Source organism: Physeter macrocephalus, chromosome 7 (assembly GCF_002837175.3).
Source record: "Physeter macrocephalus isolate SW-GA chromosome 7, ASM283717v5, whole genome shotgun sequence".
Taxonomy (NCBI): Eukaryota; Metazoa; Chordata; class Mammalia; order Artiodactyla; family Physeteridae; genus Physeter; species Physeter macrocephalus.
In genome coordinates this window covers 60825595-60843968 of record NC_041220.1, presented here as the reverse complement: position 1 = coordinate 60843968, position 18374 = coordinate 60825595, and the positions used below count along the sequence as shown (strand labels likewise).

The window sequence follows — 18374 nt, the reverse complement described above, 5'->3', positions numbered from 1 at the left end:
TGGGGCAACATTAAATGCACCAACATTCGAAGTATAGGGATCCCAGAAGAAGAAGAGAAAAAGAAAGCGTCTGAGAAAATATTTGAAGAAATTATAGTTGAAAACTTCCCTAACATGGAAAAGGAAATAGTCAATAAAGTCCAGGAAGCTCAGAGAGTCCCATAAAGGATAAATTCAAGGAGAAACATGCCAAGACACACATTGATCAAACTATCAAAAATTAAATCCAAAGAAAACATATTAAAAGCAGCAAGGGAAAAACAACAAATAACACACAAGGGAATCCCCATAAGGTTAACAGCTGATCTTTCAGCAGAAACTCTGTAAGCCAGAAGGGAGTGGCAGGACATATTTAAAGTGATGAAAGAGAAAAACCTACAACCAAGATTACTCTAACCAAAAAGGATCTCATTTAGATTCTACAGAGAAATTAAAACCTTTACAAACAAACAAAAGTTAAGAGAATTCAGCACCACCAAACCAGCTTTACAACAAATCCTAAAGGTATTTCTCTAGGCAGGAAACACAAGAGAAGGAAACCAACATAGGAGCACCTCAATACACAAGGCAAATGCTAAGAGCCGTAAAAGGGGAAATCGACAGTAACACAATCATAGTAGAGGAATTTAACACCCACTTTCACCAAGGACAGATCATCCAAAATGAAAATAAATAAGGAAACACAAGCTTTAAAACACACATTAGAACAGACAGACTTAATTGATATTTATAGGACGTTCAATCCAAAAACAACAGAATACATTTTCTTCTCAAGTGCTCGTGGAACATTCTCCAGGATAGATCATATCATGGGTCATAAATCAAGCCTTGGTAAATTTTTAAAAAATTGAAATTGTATCACGTATCTTTTCTGACCACAAAGCTATGAGACTAGATATCAATTACAGGAAAAAATCTGTAAAAAACACAAAAACATGGAGGCTAAACAATATGCTACTAAATAACCAAAAGATCACTGAAGAAATCAAAGAGGAAATCAAAAAGTGCCTAGAAACAAATGACAATGAAAACATGGCAACCCAAAACCTATGGGATGCAGCAAAAGCAGCTCTAAGAGGGAAGTTTAGAGCAATACAATCTTACCTCAAGAAACAAGAAAAATCTCAACTAAACAACCTAACTTTACAACTAAAACAATTAGAGAAAGAAGAACAAAAAACCCTAAAGCTAGCAGAAGGAAAGAAATCAAAAATCAGATCAGAAATAAATGAAAAAGAAATGAAGGAAACAATAGCAAAGATCAATAAAACTAAAAGCTGGTTCATTGAGACGATATCCAAAATTGATAAACCATTCGCCAGACTTATCAAGAAAAAAAGGGAGAAGGGGCTTCCCTGATGGCGCAGTGGTTGGGAGTCTGCCTGCTAATGCAGGGGACACGGGTTCAAGCCCTGGTCTGGGAGGAACAAATGACAATGAAAACATGGCAACCCAAAACCTATGGGATGCAGCAAAAGCAGCTCTAAGAGGGAAGTTTAGAGCAATACAATCTTACCTCAAGAAACAAGAAAAATCTCAACTAAACAACCTAACTTTACAACTAAAACAATTAGAGAAAGAAGAACAAAAAACCCTAAAGCTAGCAGAAGGAAAGAAATCAAAAATCAGATCAGAAATAAATGAAAAAGAAATGAAGGAAACAATAGCAAAGATCAATAAAACTAAAAGCTGGTTCATTGAGACGATATCCAAAATTGATAAACCATTCGCCAGACTTATCAAGAAAAAAAGGGAGAAGGGGCTTCCCTGATGGCGCAGTGGTTGGGAGTCTGCCTGCTAATGCAGGGGACACGGGTTCAAGCCCTGGTCTGGGAGGATCCCACATGCTGTGGAGCAACTGGGCCTGTGAGCCGCAACTACTGAGCCTGCGCATCTGGAACTTGTGCTCTGCAACGAGAGGCCGCTATAGTGAGAGGCCCGGGCACCACGATGAGGAGTGGACCCTGCTTGCCACAACTGGAGAAAGCTCTTGTGCAGAAACAATGACCCAACACAGCAAAAATAAATAAATTAATTAATAAACTCCTATCCCCAACATCTTCTAAAAAACAAACAAAAAGAGGGCTTCCCTGGTGGTGCAGTCATTGAGAGTCCACCTGCCAATGCAGGGGACGTGGGTCCATGCCCCAGTCCGAGGGGATCCCACATGCTGTGGAGCGGCTAGGCCTGTGAGCCATGGCCACTGAGCCTGTGCATCTGGAGCCTGTGCTCCGCAACGGGAAGAGGCCACAGCAGTGAGAGGTCGGCGTGTCGTGAAAAAAAACGAGAAAAAAAAAGAAAGAAAAAAAAGGAGAAGACTCAAATCAATAGATTAGACATGAAAAAGGAGAAGAAACAACTGACACTGCAGAAATACAAAGGATCATGAGAGATTACTACAAGCAACTATATGCCAATAAATGGACAACCTAAAAGAAATGGACAAATTCTTACAAAAGCACCACCTTCTGAGACTGAACCAGGAAGAAATAGAAAATATAAACAGGCCAATCACAAGCACTGAAATTGAAACTGTGATTAAAAATCTTCCAACAAACAAAAGCCCAGGACCTGATGGCTTCACAGGAGAATTCTATCAAACATTTAGACAAGAGCTAACACCTATCTTTCTCAAACTCTTACAAAATATAGCAGAGGGAAGAACACTCCCAAATTCATTCTACAAGGCCACCATCACCCTGGAGAAAAAGCTTGTGACAAAATTCAACACTGATTTATGATAAAAACCCTCCAGAAAGTAGGCACAGAGGGAACTTACCTCAACATAATAATGACCATATATGACAAACCCACAGCCAACATTGTCCTCAATGGTGAAAAACTGAAACCATTTCCACTAAGATGAGGAACAAGGCAAGGTTGCCCACTGTCACCACTATTATTCAACATTGTTTTGCAAGTTTTAGCCACAGCAATCAGAGAAGAAAAAGAAATAAAAGGAATGCAAATCGGAAAAGAAGAAGTAAAGCTGTCACTGTTTGAAGATGACATGATACTATATATAGAGATTCCTAAAGATGCCACCAGAAAACTACTAGAGCTAATCAATGAATTTGGTAAAGTAGCAGGATACAAAATTAATGCACTGAAATCCCTTGCATTCCTATACACGAATGAAGAAATATCTGAAAGTGAAATTAAGGGAACACTCCCATTTATCATTGCAAGAAAAAGAATAAAATACCTAGGAATAAACCAACCTAGGGAGACAAAAGACCTGTATGCAGAAAACTATAAGACACTGATGAAAGAAATTAAAGATGATACAAATAGATGAAGAGATATGCCATGATCTTGGATTGGAAGAATCCACATTGTGAAAATACTCTACTATCCAAAGCAATCTACAGATTCAATGCAATCCCCATCAAACTACCACTGGCATTTTTCACAGAACTAGAACAAAAAATTTCACAATTTGTATGGAAACACAAAAGACCCCAAATAGCCAAAGCAAACTTGAGAAAGGAAAACGGAGCTGGAGGAATCATGCTCCCTGACTCCAGAGTATACTACAAAGCTACAGTAATCAAGACATTATGGTACTGAAACAAAAACAGAAATATTGATCAATGGAACAGGAAAGAAATCCCAGAGAAAACCCACGCACATATGGTCACCTTATATTTGATAAAGGAGGCAAGAATATACAATGGGGAAAAGACAGTCTCTTCAATAATTGGTGCTGGGAAAACTGTACAGCTACATGTAAAAGAATGAAATTAGAACTCTCCCTAACTCCATAGACAAAAATAAACTCAAAATGGATTAAAGACCTAAATCTAAGCCCAGACACTATCAGACTCTTAGAGGAAAACATAGGCAGAACACTCTGACATAAAACACAGCAAGATCCTTTTTGACCCAACTCTTAAGGGATGGAAATAAAAACAAAAATAAACAAATGGGACCTAATGAAACTTAAAAGCTTTTGCACAGGAAAGGGAACCATAAACAAGATGAAAAGACAGCCCTCAGAATGGGAGAAAATATTTGCAAATGAAGCAACTGACAAAGGTTTAATCTCCAAAACATACAAGCAACTCATGCAGCTCAATATCAAAAAAACAAACAACCCAATCCAAAAATGGGTAGAAGACCTGAATAGACAATTTTTCAAAGAAGATATACAGATTGCAAACAAACACATGAAAAGATGCTCAGCATCACTAATCATTAGAGAAATGCAAATCAAAACTACAATGTTGTATCACCTCATACCACTCTGAATGGCCATCATCAAAAAATCTACAAACAATAAATGCTGGAGAGGGTGTGGAGAAAAGGGAACCCTCTTTCATTGTTGGTGGGAATGTAAACTGGTACAGCCACTATGGAAAACAGTATGGAGGTTCCTTAAAAAACTAAAAATAGAACTACCATACGACTCCACAATCCCAGTACTGGGCATATACCCTGAGAAAACCATAATTCAAAAAGAGTCATGTACCAAAATGTTCATTGCAGCTCTATTTACAATAGCCAGGACATGGAAGCAACCTAAGTGTCCATCAACAGATGAATGGATAAAGAAGATGTGGCACATATATACAATGGAATATTACTCAGCCATAAAAAGGAACGGAACTGAGTTATTTGTAGTGCAGTGGATGGATCTAGAGACTGTCATACAGAGTGAAGTAAGTCAGAAAGAGAAAAACAAATACCATATGCTAACACATATATATGGAATCTAAAAAAAAAAGAAAAAGGTTCTGATGAACCTAGGGGCAGGGCAGGAATAAAGACACAGAGGTAGAGAATGGGCCTGTTGACACAGGGTGGGGGAAGGGTAAGCTGGGACAAGGTGATAGAGTAGTATTGTCATATATACACTGCCAAATATAAAATAGATACCTAGTGGGAAGCAGCTGCATAGCACAGCGAGATCAGCTCGGTGCTTTGTGACCACCTAGAGGAGTGGGATGGGAGGGTGGGAGGGAGGCACAAGAGGGAGAGGATATGGGGATATATGTATACATATAGCTGACTCACTTTGTTATACAGCAGAAACTAACACAACATTGTAAAGCAATTATACGACAGTAAAGGTGTTAAAAAAAATCTCTGAATCAAAGTGGAACTAAAATATACATTTTTTAAAAAAATATGGAACATTAAAGTCTTATTTTCATTTATACAATAAAGAATATTATTCTTAAATCCTATACGATATTATCATTCTCTCATTGCACAATTATAAAAAGATCTAATTTATACCTAATTTTAGTAATTACACATTCTCCAACATCTTGGTTTTCTTCTTTTTAAATATGCATTTTGTAACTACCTTGCCTTTTTTTAGAATGAGTTAGCGATGTATCGTGTAAACAGCCAAATAAATATTCACCTTTAGAGAAGGTGAACAATAGAAGAGTTGAATGACACATTCCTGATTAGTAATGGTTTTAGAACTGAGAACAAAAGTGGACATTATTTTTCTTAACCTACTGAAAAATTCAGCCTTTGCTTATCACACACCACAACCTCAGAAAATGCCTGTGCAGAAAAGCAAAATCATCACTAATATATTTTCTAAAGTCTTAACATCCAAAGGGTAATAAATTAAAATAGTGTATTTAAGGAATTAGTTGATTTCTTAGGAACACTTATATAGATTAAAATGAAATCCACAATTTGGTGCTTTTCTGACAGAGCATTATTAACTATACACTGAAAAACCACAGATAATTCTGGGATATTTTACAGCATAACAATTTTGACAGATATAAGCAATAACTTCATTTAAACTGATCACTACCTCAACCATAATTAAACTCATAGTATTAAGCTACATTTACATTCAGGTCAAGATCATTCAGCAAGAAGTCAAGTCCAAACTTTATGTGCTTCAAGCAAACCAAACACATGCTCACATAAACTAATACAGAGACGTTCATCATTACAGAACCGAATCTTAAGTAGGGCCTGTACATTTTTTGTTAGGTAAGATTTAGTAACATAACTGAATCTATTTATTAACTGGAATAACTTAATAAATCTTAAGAAAAAAACTGCCCAAGGTAGAAGACACAAATGTAACACTAAATTTGCTCTTTTGAAATTTGCTGAAGAGTTACGTTTTTATTTATTTAGAACAGCCATCATTTGTGGCTAGGAAAATTATTACATATACACACATAGTGCTTTTGTTATCCAGACATTAGAGTAGGAAAATAACAGTTAACTAGTCAACTCATCTAGTAATATTTTATATCTATTATAAGAAAAGCATTGCTTTAACTAGAAAAAATTCAACATGCTCAGTCTTGGCTATCATATCTAACAAGGTGCTATACCAAAAAACACTAAGACCTCAAAAGACACTGAAGAACAATTTTGTAAGTAAGAACTCTACAAAGAGACTGCTATTTCTGTCATATCCCCAGTAATATTTTAGACCTTATGTATCACAACTGTCCTTTGGAATATATATAGAAGTCTTCTTTTTTTCCTACTGGTGACCAATAGAATCTTAAGCTTCTTCGCATTTAGTCATAGTATTTTTTTCTTAGTTATACTTAGTTGCTACTCACTTAAGTCAAAATACTGTATAACCGATAGAAGATTTCAAAAAGTTCATAATGGGACTAGAGAAAGACCTTCTAGTATAATGGCTGAGATTTCCAGTCCCAGAATAAAACATAATTGAATTCTGTCTTGGTAATTAATGGCACTCTAAAGATTAAATGAAATTAAATCTTAATGAATTCACCATACATAGTAAACATTTGGTAAATGTTGGGGTGTTTTCTTTTCTCACTTGTTATTGTTTAGCCCATAGTTACCACTGAGGTTTTTAACTCAAAGCGGAATAGGTTTACTTTATGTTTATAAGCCTAGCCACTCTCTACTGTGCTTTAGACTAGACAATGTGTTCTTTGAGGAGAGTAACCATACTCACCCTGTATCCCTAATTTCTACAAGTTACAGATACATATTATAGGCACTGAGTAAAGATGTGTTGAATAAATGAATGATGGAACCAATCAATAATTAGTCGTTGTGTAGATGTCTCCTTGCATAGACATTGTAAGAAGGCATGAAGAGTTTCTGTGTCCTAACAGAAAGAAGCCCACTGAGCTCAGTCCCTTTATTTCTAGTGTTACTTAGACTCATAATTGTTGATTCACTGATTTGAACCTTCTATCTCTCAGGCTTTCTGAAAATCAAGACATCATTTTAAATGATTCATAACGAACTCATGCATCAGTAAACATTTAGAGAGGACAATAAGCTAATAACTTTTTAGATAAATGTTAGACTAACACTGATTTATGATTAGCAAATTAACCAAAATGCAATTAAATATATTAATATACACTTACAAGATGCTAAGATGTTGAGAAGTTGACTTGATTTTGAAAGGCAAGCAAATTTCCACTCAGGATACAGTGTTTTTCTGAGTTTTTATTTACCCTCTTTTACCCAAAAGCATTTATTGAACATTTACTGAATTAAGATAGAATTCCAGGCTTGGAAGACAAGGATGAAGATGCCCTGGCCCTGCCCCAGAGGCAGTCACCATTGAGTAGGGAAAACACAAACCTGTACAACCAATGGTAACACAAATCAGGATGTGGTAAATGCTGTAGACACCAGTGGGTGTGCATTAGGTTTCCCAACACACATTATCTCTCTGTGTATATATTTCTTATATTTCATGTGTATAAAGCCCTGTACTATTCAGTACAGCAGAGTTCCAAAAATAGCACTTTTCACAGATTTTTTTAAAAATTCATAGAGTGAAATTTAATAGTTCTGCCCTTCTTTATTTAATTGAGAAAAGCAGGCTAAGAAGGCTTACCTATTTCTCAGGAGGATCAAGAGCTTTTGCACTTTCAATTCCCTATCAGTCTATATTTTTGTAAAGGATTCATACAAGTGCAAACTAAAGATTATTTTTTCATCGTCTAAGACAAATCCCTCTCCAGAATATTACAAGAAACCTCTTGCCTGCAAAAGCTGCTTGATGTTTTTTAAAGAAAAAAGCAACGAAATTAATAGGAGTAGCTCAATGAATCCCATGTTCTTCAAATAATTCAACTAAGAAAAAAAGGTTAATACTACTACAGATAATGTACATATTTACTGTTGATAAATAACTACCCAGGCAACTTTATTTTCTATATTTTCTGTGATTTCTTACTGATAACAGTGAAAAAATTATAAATATGATATAATTTTTTAAAGCCACAGATTAAGACTCAAGAGACCTGAATTCTGGATACACTTGATCACTAATTGTTGACAAGTTACTTAAAGGTCTTTGCGTATTGTCTGTGTGGCAAGAAGTTGGGAGCAACCTAACCCTGCTGGAGATGGTGTTAAATAACACTGCATACCAAGGATCCATGAGATATCTCATGAAATGAGAAGCTTCCAAAGCACATAGTTTGAAAGTAAACCCAGGTAGATAATTCTGCCTCTAAAAATGAATACAGTATTTTCTTTAAATTACTAGAATACTAAATGAGGCTCAGAGCTACAGGAAAGAAAAAAATAAACATTATCATCAAATAAAAATTCTACCCGGAAAGTAAATAAAGCACTCTGAGTCACAACTAGAAATATTCTGCTTGCTATGATATTCTAAAGTTATAGAATATGCATGTATATTTTCTAGATATCAAAAGCTCATAGTAAGCAAAAAAATCAGAGTCATTAAGAAAGTTCATCCTTCACTTCTCTTTATTCCTTTGCTTTAAAAGAACTCTTCCTAGAAATAGACATTCTGCATCTGTACCCAAATTTTGGGAGCTGATTTAAAAAAAACTTCAACCTACATAAAAACTCTTTGGATTAAAAGTAATAGCTGAAATTTTAAGACTTTTTATTGATAATTTTTGAAATTCAGACTTAATCTTAAAATATGTAAAAAATAAACTTTTTTGTTTGTTTGTGGTTTGTTTCTTAAGTACTAATGCCCATGGTAAATGGCTAGGATCATGGACACTAAGGAAATGGCTCACTGTCATACAGCTTGCAAACGGTAGGCCCAGATATTTTAACCAGAAATTCAGGTCTGCTCATTTTTCACCAGGGCACTATCACAGTTGCAATTGATTGCATTAACCAAACATATATCATTCATTCATCAAGCAAATATTTGGTGCGAGCCCACACTATGCCAGATACTAGTCTTAGTGCTACAGTACAGCAGTGTGCAAAAGAGACAAAATCCCAACCATGTGCTGCTAATTGTTCAACAACTGTCTGGGGGTGAGAGAGAGGAGAGAACTTATCTGCAGCAATTGTTTATTTACACAATGTACATATTCCTATCATGACAAAGTTCAATCTACCAACTTGACATCATTGAACTTAAAGCTGAGAAGGGATGTGCACAATCAACTCTTGTGAGCCTATGTGAGCTCACAGCACACCACTGAAAAAAAATCCCTGCCCAGCTGCAAAATGCATTCTAGCAGAGAGAGAGAAGCAACGTGCTAGTTACATATATAGTGTATCAGATACCAAAAAGTGTTAGGGAGGGAAAAAAATAGAGAGATAGGGAAGTTGGGTAGTCAGTGTGGGGTAGGCAGTATAGATTAGGAAGGGGCAATTTTAAATAGGATAGGCAGGAAAGACTCCCTTAAAAATGACATTTGAGCCAAGTCCTGAAGGTGGTGAAGGCGTGAGCCAAGTGGATAATAAAGGAAGAGCATTTGAAGGAGGTGTGTCTAGGTGGCTACCTGGCAAAGGCTTGTGTATTTATTTTAAGAATTTTTTACCGTAAGTGAGATGGGAAGACATCTCACTTGACTGGAAGGTTTTTTTGTTTTGCTTTTTTTTTGTTTTTAACCAAGGAGTGACATGATCTCACTTATATTTTTCAAATATCACTCTTGCTGATGTTTTGAGAGTAAACCATTTGGGGGTGAGCAAAAGTGGAAGCTCTTACAATAATCCAGATTTGGATCAGAATGGTGGTGGAGAAAACGGTGAGAAGTAGTGAGATTCCAGATATATTTTTAAAGTAGAGCCAACAGAATCTGCTGACAGATTGGATGCAAATTATTGTCCAAAAGATGATTCTGAAGATTTTGCTCTAAGCAACTGGAAAGATGGATTTAGCATTTACTGAATTAGAGCAGAGCAATTTTGCAGGAAAGATCAAGGGTTTGGTTTGGTATATGTATCATTTGCTATGCCTATTAGCCATCTGAGCTGAAATGTAGAACAAGCAATTGGGTTTATGAGTCTGGTTTCAGGGAGAGGTTTGTGTTGGAGATATAACTGTGGAGTATTCAAGATACTGATAATATTTAAAACACTAGGACTCAATGGGAGTACCAGAAGAGTGAATGTAAATTTATTTAAGATTTAGTTAGCTATTTAACAAAAATATATTCCAGCACTGTACTCAGTGCTATGCAAGTATTAGCTCACTTAATTCTCATAAACCTAGAAGATAGGTACTATTAGTTTTTTCCCTTTTTACAAATAAACTGAAGCACAGCAAGGTTAACTAACTTGCCCAAGCTCACAAGTAAATGGCTAATCAGTGGCAGATTTGGAATTTCTAAACCAAGCTGTCCAGATCCAGAGTTCTAGTTAGAGAAGAGAAGTTATCGGAAAGTCTGAGGCTTTTGGCACTGCAAGAATTTACAGGTCAGGGAGATGAAACAGACAGTAAATCCCATTCATAGCACATAACACATTTTACTTTTCCATAGAAATTTTAACTACGGTCAGGGAGAATAGATTTACCAATGTTTTGTTTCCCTTTGTATTTTTATATATTTTCTAAAATCAGTACATGTTACTTCTAGAATCAGAAAATATTGTATTAAAATAATAGAAGCTGCAGAGTTTTTCTTTAAACCTTGTTTCAATGGATGCATGTCATTCTCTGTTTACAGCCCATCTTGATGAGAGCATGCAATGAAAATCATTACAGAAAAAAACAGAAGTACTCTCTGCTTGGGGTATGAATAGAGTTACCATGAAATTTACTGACCAAATAAAAATTCCTGAGAGTAAAAATGAGCACTATTAATTATGCCATGACAACAGGCTTAAGTAAGAACTACCTAAACATACTTAGAGTAGGTACAGGTGCCCCAGCTGGGCTCTTCCTTAAGAATATCACTTGCATGAACACTGGAGTGCAAACTCTTATCTGGTCCATGCACAACACCTTCTCACTAGTGTTCACTGTAGGTTAAAGATACCTTTATTAGTCATTATTGTTGTTTTATCTTTGTTATCAACTACTGGTTAGAACTGAACATCAGAAAACAAACTGAGCACTACCTACATATTATTATATTTCAGTATTAGAGATACTCTACTTGGGGCTCGTCAGTTCTTGGATGAAAACTAATATCATAGACTTTAGCTAGTTTGATGAATACAATCACATTTTAAGGATTTGAAAAAGACATATTAGTGATGTTAAATCATTTTATACAGTGATCAAGTACTATATTTATAAACATTAAAAAGAATTCTCTTCATTCCTATTCTAACATAAATGAACTGGGGGAATAAAAAAAGCATCTGGGTACCAGCTTCTACTTCCTAAGCTACTTTTAACATTACATAAACATTAACTTTAGTGTGGAACATTTGCAAGATGGGATGGCAAAATGGAAATACAAGTGAATATACTGTACCTTGTTTTACCTGTAAGGAACACACACCTGACAAAAGGCAATTTTCACATCCAAGGTTGGTTCACTGCAGTAGTACAATAAATGGAGGCTCATAAATACCTATAGAAAAAAATGGGGGCATGAATTTCCAAATCACCTAACTATTCATTATTGAATAGCATAAACTTTAGTATAATTTGAATTATACACAAAGTTTCATGCACTGCATATATTCAGCATAATCCTTGTCCAGACCAGTACTAGGTACTTTTCACAAATTGTAAATATTAAATAATAAAATAAGGTTAAAAAATCTCCTCTCTTCTATAAGGATCAATGTCATCACAATCATAAAGATTAGATATAAGAAACTGGATATACCTAATATGTTAAAGTTAAGTACATCCTATTATAGAGCAATTTCAGTTCTAGGCATCTAATTTTTAAAAATTCTCAAATACATGCTCAAGAGGATATATATATATAATAAGAATATTTGTTGTAGAATAAAGGGACTATTAAATAAAATTTAATTTATAATAAAATTACAGACAGGACTTGGAATAATTGAATCAAAGCTTAGGGTATCAGCATGGAAAATATTTCAAACATGATGTTGAGTGGGAAAAAAAACAGTTTTCAAAAAAGTATGAATATCACTGTATTATTAATGTAAAATCTTAAAGTACACAAAATAATATACACTGCTTTGTTATCTAACCATATAACCATAGATTAAAGAAAATAGGACGCTATATTAACATGTATTTAATCTTGGTGGTAAGTACAAAGATTTCAATATATTGCTTTCTGTATGTTTAAAATATTTTTTAATGTTATAAAGTTTTAAGGAGAGGATAATAATCTAACAGTGGAAATGCCAAATTAGGTACTGGGTTATTTTGGAATGATGAGTCAGCATCAGAAAAACCTAACCAAAATCTTATTCAGTTCAATTAAACACTTTGTTGAATATGTATTGTGTGCAAGATACAATTCTGTGAGATTAAACAATTTTAAAACCACTATTGACACAAGACTTCTGTTTCTGGCAATATGAATGATTAGATATCTTGAAACCACTTTCAGTGCAAAACTTCTAGAAAGCTTAGGTGAAATAAAATGTCTTTTAAAATGCATAGCTGAGCTGCCCCAAAAAAGGCAAGAAAAATTCTGAGAGGCTGAAAGCAATGTGAAAGGATCCATGCAGAGAAGTAAGTAAGCTGAAACTGTCACTCGTCCTCAGACCATCTGCTGATGTCTGAAGATCAGAAATTTAGCTTTTAAAGGGCAGCATGCAGAGTACAGGAACCAAAGCTTGGAAGCTATCTATGGTGGGAAGTTACAGCGGAGACACCTGCATAAAATTTACTATAGAAAGTTTCAAACAAAACTCTGGAGCAAGCAAAACAATCCCAGAAGGAAGGTCTGAATTGCAAGAAAAAATATTTTACATTGGAACCTGTGTAGATTTTTTAAATACAAGGAAGAATGAAAGGACTAGAATATATGAGACATTTCTGAAGAAGAATAAGGTGGGTATTTGTGGAGGCTGGGGAGGGAGTTGCTCTACCAGAGATCAGGATTTACTATAAAGTTGTAGTAAGTAAGGTGCGCGGCGTGGATACAGAGATAGACTACTGATTAATAGAGAGCCCAGAAACAGACACATACGTATATGGAAACTGATTATGTTAAATTATGTTAATATAGACATTTAACCCTGATTATATTAAAGATATCTGGGGAAAGGAGAGACTATGCATTAAACCAAGCTGAGACAATTGGTCATAAATATTGGGGCAAGGGGAGGGAGGAATTGTCCTTGTTAGAGACAATTCTCTATGGGCTTCTCATATTTCTGCACATATTACAGGCAGAGGCACTGGCTGCCTTTATTCCAGACTATCTTCTCAAGGATGGTTATAGAGCAAACATATCTCCCTCTGGAGCATAAGGCAGGTTTGATTGCTCTCCAGTATAATATAGATAAGGTGTCCCTCTGGGGCAAAGGTCAGGCATGCTAACCACCCACCATAAGAGATTTGGGTTCCCTAAGCTTGGGGTTCCTCTTCTATAACACCACTCACTGTATGTGCAATAGTCACCTGACCTTCTTTGAGTCGCCCTGTGGGAAATGAGCCTGAGAAACTGGCATGAATTCTGACACTCTAGCTCCTGTTATTAACGTGAGTAGTGAACAACTTTGATCTGACCCAGGAATCACTTATCTTCCGCCAGCATTCATGAAACTGTGGCAAGCTACCTTGTTAGCTTGCAGGTAGGGTAAAATCTAAAACTCTTCAAAGTTCTTGACAACCTCTACCTCATATGGCATACAAAACACAATTCCAGATGGATTAAAATTTTCAGGAAAGGCCAAACTTTAAATAATATAGAAGGAAATGTAGTTGAATGTCTGAGGGAATACATCATAAATAATATGTAAATATGCTAAGTTAAAAAGGAAACTACTGATAAAATAGACTATTTAAAATGAATCATTTCTGTTTATGAAAAAATGTGATAAAGAAGTAGGCCATAAATTTAGAAAAAATATTTGAAACACATAAAACCAGAGGAAGATTTATCCAGAATCTATAAAGATCTCCTAAAATACAAGAGGAAAAAGACAAAGAACCCAACAGAAGTATGGGCAAACAATATGGATTACACTTTATTAAAAAAAGAAATATAAAAGGGCTCATAAATATATGCGTAATTTAAAGCTACATTGAGATACTATTTTGTACCTATCATATTAATAAAAACTGAAAAGTATGATAATATTCAGTTTTTGCAAAGCAGTTGATCAGATAGGAATATTTATACACTGCTGACAATTTTGGCAGTTGGAACAACCAAATTTAGGGGCAAAATAGCATTATACAGTAAATTTGTGCATAGCCTAACACCCACCAATTCTACTTCTACACATATTTCCAGAGAAATTCTTGTGTTTTGCTACCAAGATATATATAAAAGGCAGTTCATTAGAATATTTTTGTAATAGCAAAATAAATAAATAATAAAAATTAATACTGGAAAAAAATAATCACAGAAAACCAATGAATAAATAAACTATTTTACATTCATTTAGTGGAATACCATATGGTAATGAAATGGTTGTATAAAGAAACACATATCAATGTGCCAAATATAAACATGGTAAATGAATGAAAAGAAGTCATGGGTAACTTCACTTACGAAAGTTACAAAATATTCACAACTAAACAATATATTATTTAAGAATGTTTTTTTTACTATGATAAAACTATAAAAAAAAGCAAAAGAATAAAAAATGCAAAATTCAAGAGATTGGCTATCTCCTAGGGAGGGGAAGAACACCCCTAGAAAGGGACATGCAGGGATTTTCAATGGTACTCGTTATGACTACTTTGAGCTGAGTAGTGATGTCATGCAACATTATTTCATTATTATTCTTTAAACCCTACAGGTATAAAATATATGCTATTTGATATGTCTGTGATATTTTATAATAGAAAAAGGTTCAAGTGACACAAGGAACAAGGTCCTTCATTCTCTTGCTAGGCATTGTTATCTCTTCATGGATGTCTGGAACCAAAACGCTTGTAAAGCCACTAATAGGAAATGATCTTGAGAAGAAATTCTGAGCAGTGTAAAGCAGAACAACAGAAAGAACTCTGTGCTTGATGATACCATTAAACTACTGAATTAAGAAATTCTGGATTTTTCTAATTCTAGACTTTCTGTTATATGAGAAACTAAATCCCCTACAGGAAAAAAAAGTTACTAAAATACAGTCATAAAATAAGTAAAAAGTAAAACAAAACAAGAAAAGAAACAATTTACTCCTCAAATTTCAATCTGTGAGATTATATTATTGCATTTCCATGAGATTCATGTATAGTTTTTGCCAGATAGTTACCTCCACTTCTTATTTTTAATTTTTTAAAAATTTAGTTTGCCCAGGTATAATTTACACACAGCAAAATGAACAGTTCTAAAGTGTGCAGGTTGATGAGTTTTGACAAATGCATATATCCATGTAACTCACATTGAGATAAAGGTAAAGTCTGAAAATCCCCGTATCCTTTTCTTGACAATAGTCCCCACGCCCCATGCAACAATGTTCTAACTTCTTTCTCTATATAGATTAGTTTTTCTTGTCCTAGAACTCATATAAATGAAATCATACAGTATATACTCTTCTTCGTTGGGCTTCTTTTAGAATTCATCCATGTTGGCATAAGTATCAGTAGTTGTTCTTTTTTTTGCTGAGTAAAATGTATCAGTTTATCTATTCTCTATTCTGCTTTTAGACATTTTAGGTGTTTCTATTTTTTGGATATCAATAATGCTGCACGAACATTTATATACATGTATTTTTGCACAAATATGTTTTCATTTCTTTTGGGAAAAATACCTAAAGAAGGAATTGTTGGATCGTGGGATAGGAATATACTTAACTTATTAAAAATTGTCAGACACATTGTCTACGTCCTGTAGCAATGCATAAAAATTCAGTTGCTTCACATCCTTGCCAACATTTGGTGTTATCAGTTTTCTGAATTTTAATCATTCTAGTGAGTGTTTAGTAGTATTTTATTATGGTTTTATTTTTTATTTCCCTGATGACTAATAGTGTTGAGAATGTTTCTCATGAGTTTATTGGCCATTTATTTATCTTACTCGGTAGAGTGACTTTTCAAGTATAATACTTTGTCCATTTGGTGGGACTGTGGGTGGCGGAAGTGAGTTGTATTTTTATACAAATTGCAGAAATTCTCTATTTCAGATTAAAGTTTACTGTCAGTTACATGTATTATGAATATTTTCTTTCAGTCTGTAGCTTGCATACTCAGCTTATTGATGCTGTCTTTTAGTGAGTAATATTTAATTTTTATGAAATTTATTTTATGATTTATTTTCCTTTTATTATTAGTGCTTTCTTGATTTTCTCAAGGGCTCTTTCCCAATCCAAGTTCATGAGGATATTCTTCCACATTTTCTTCATGAAGCTTTATATTGTTGATTTTACTTTTAGGTCTATAATACCTCTCCAATTAATTTTAATTAATGGTGTGATGTATATGCTGAGGTTCACTTTTATTCCTTAATGATACGCAGTTGTTCAAGCATTCTTAGTGAAAAGACTTTCCTTTCCATATTGAGTTGCCTTGCTGCCTTGGTTAAAAACTCAGTTGATTGTACCAATGCAAGTCTATTTCAGGATTCTATTCTATTCCATTTATCTGTTGTCTGTCTTCACCCTAATACCATCCTGTCTTGATAAGTGTAGCTTTATAGTAGTCTTAAAATTAGGTAAGTCCCCAAATTTTCATTCTCTTTTATTTTTGGGACTATTCTAGGCCTCTGCATTTCCACATTAATTTTAAAACCAGCCTAGCATTTCAAAATTTTAAAAAATCTTTCTAGAATTTTGATTGCGATTGCATCAGAACTATATATCACCTGGGAAAGAATAGATATCTTAATATTGCGTGTTTTATCCACAATCATAGTATATTTGTCCATTTACTTCAGTTCTCTCTAATTTATCTCAGGAATCTTTTGTAGCTTACAGTATAAAGATAGACCTTATATTTTTTTAAGTTTATTCTTTAGCATTTATATATTTTGATGCTATTGTAAATGGCATATTTTCATTTCCATTTCCTAAATGCTCATTTCTAAAAATAAAGTTGATTTTTGTAAGTGACCTTGTATCTAGAACCCTATTAAATTCACTTATTAAATCTAGTAAATATTTTGTTGATGGTTTAGGATTTTCTTTATACACAGAAATGTCATCTGCAAGTGAAGACAGTTTTTGCTTTTTCCTTTCCGATCTGACTTTTCTTGCCTAACTGTCCTGCCTCCAGTACAATATTGAAGAGAAGTGATGACTTGTTGATAATCTCTGCCTTTTTACAGGTACACTGATCCATTTTCATTTAAAGTAATTATGGATGTTATTGAGTTTAAGTCTACCATCATACAATTAGTTTTGTATTTTATCTCTATATTCTTTTTTTCCTTTTTTTAGCTTTATTGAGGTATAACTGACAAATAAATTGTTTAAGACATTTAAAGTATTCAATATGATGACTTGATATACGCATACGTTGTGAAAGGACTTCACCCATCTAGTTAATTCACACATCCATCACCTCACATATTCCCTGCCCCCTTTATTGGTGAGAACATTTAAGTTCTACTCTCTAGGAAGTTTTGATTATATAATACAGTGCTATGAACTATAGTCACCTTGTTATACATTAGATCCTCTTATGGATCTTACTCAACTTACAATGATAGTCTGTGCCCTATTACCAACCTCTCCCTACCCCATTCCTCCTCCCCCACCAAGCCAGTGGCAATTTATACATATACATATATCCCCATATCTCTTCCCTCTTGCGTCTCCTTCCCTCTCACCATCCCTATCCCACCACTCTAGGTGGTCACAAAGCACGAAGCTGATCTCCCTGTGCTATGCAGCTGCATCTCACTAGCTATCTATTTTACACTTGGTAGCATATATATGTCAATGCTAATCTCTCACTTCCTCCCATTTTACCCTTCCCCCTCCGTGTGACCTCAAGTCCATTCTCAACAGCTTCATCTTTATTCCTGTCCTGCCCCTAGGTTCATCAGAACCATTTTTTTATTTTATTTATTTTTTTTTAGATTCCATATATATGTGTTAGCATAAGGTATTTGTTTCTCTCTTTCTGACTTACTTCAATCTTCATGACAGAATATAGG

The 18374-nt window shown here is 34.5% G+C and overlaps 1 protein-coding gene across 1 annotated transcript in view; it reads right to left on the bottom strand.

Annotated features, from left to right (window-relative positions):
• MAPK10 (mitogen-activated protein kinase 10) overlaps nt 1-18374 on the bottom strand; it is a 361101-nt gene that overhangs the window by 164223 nt on the left and 178504 nt on the right. The window contains exon 2 of the mRNA XM_055086019.1: nt 11670-11741. Coding sequence (XP_054941994.1) covers nt 11670-11741 — 72 coding nt within the window. The remainder of the gene's footprint in view (nt 1-11669; nt 11742-18374) is intronic.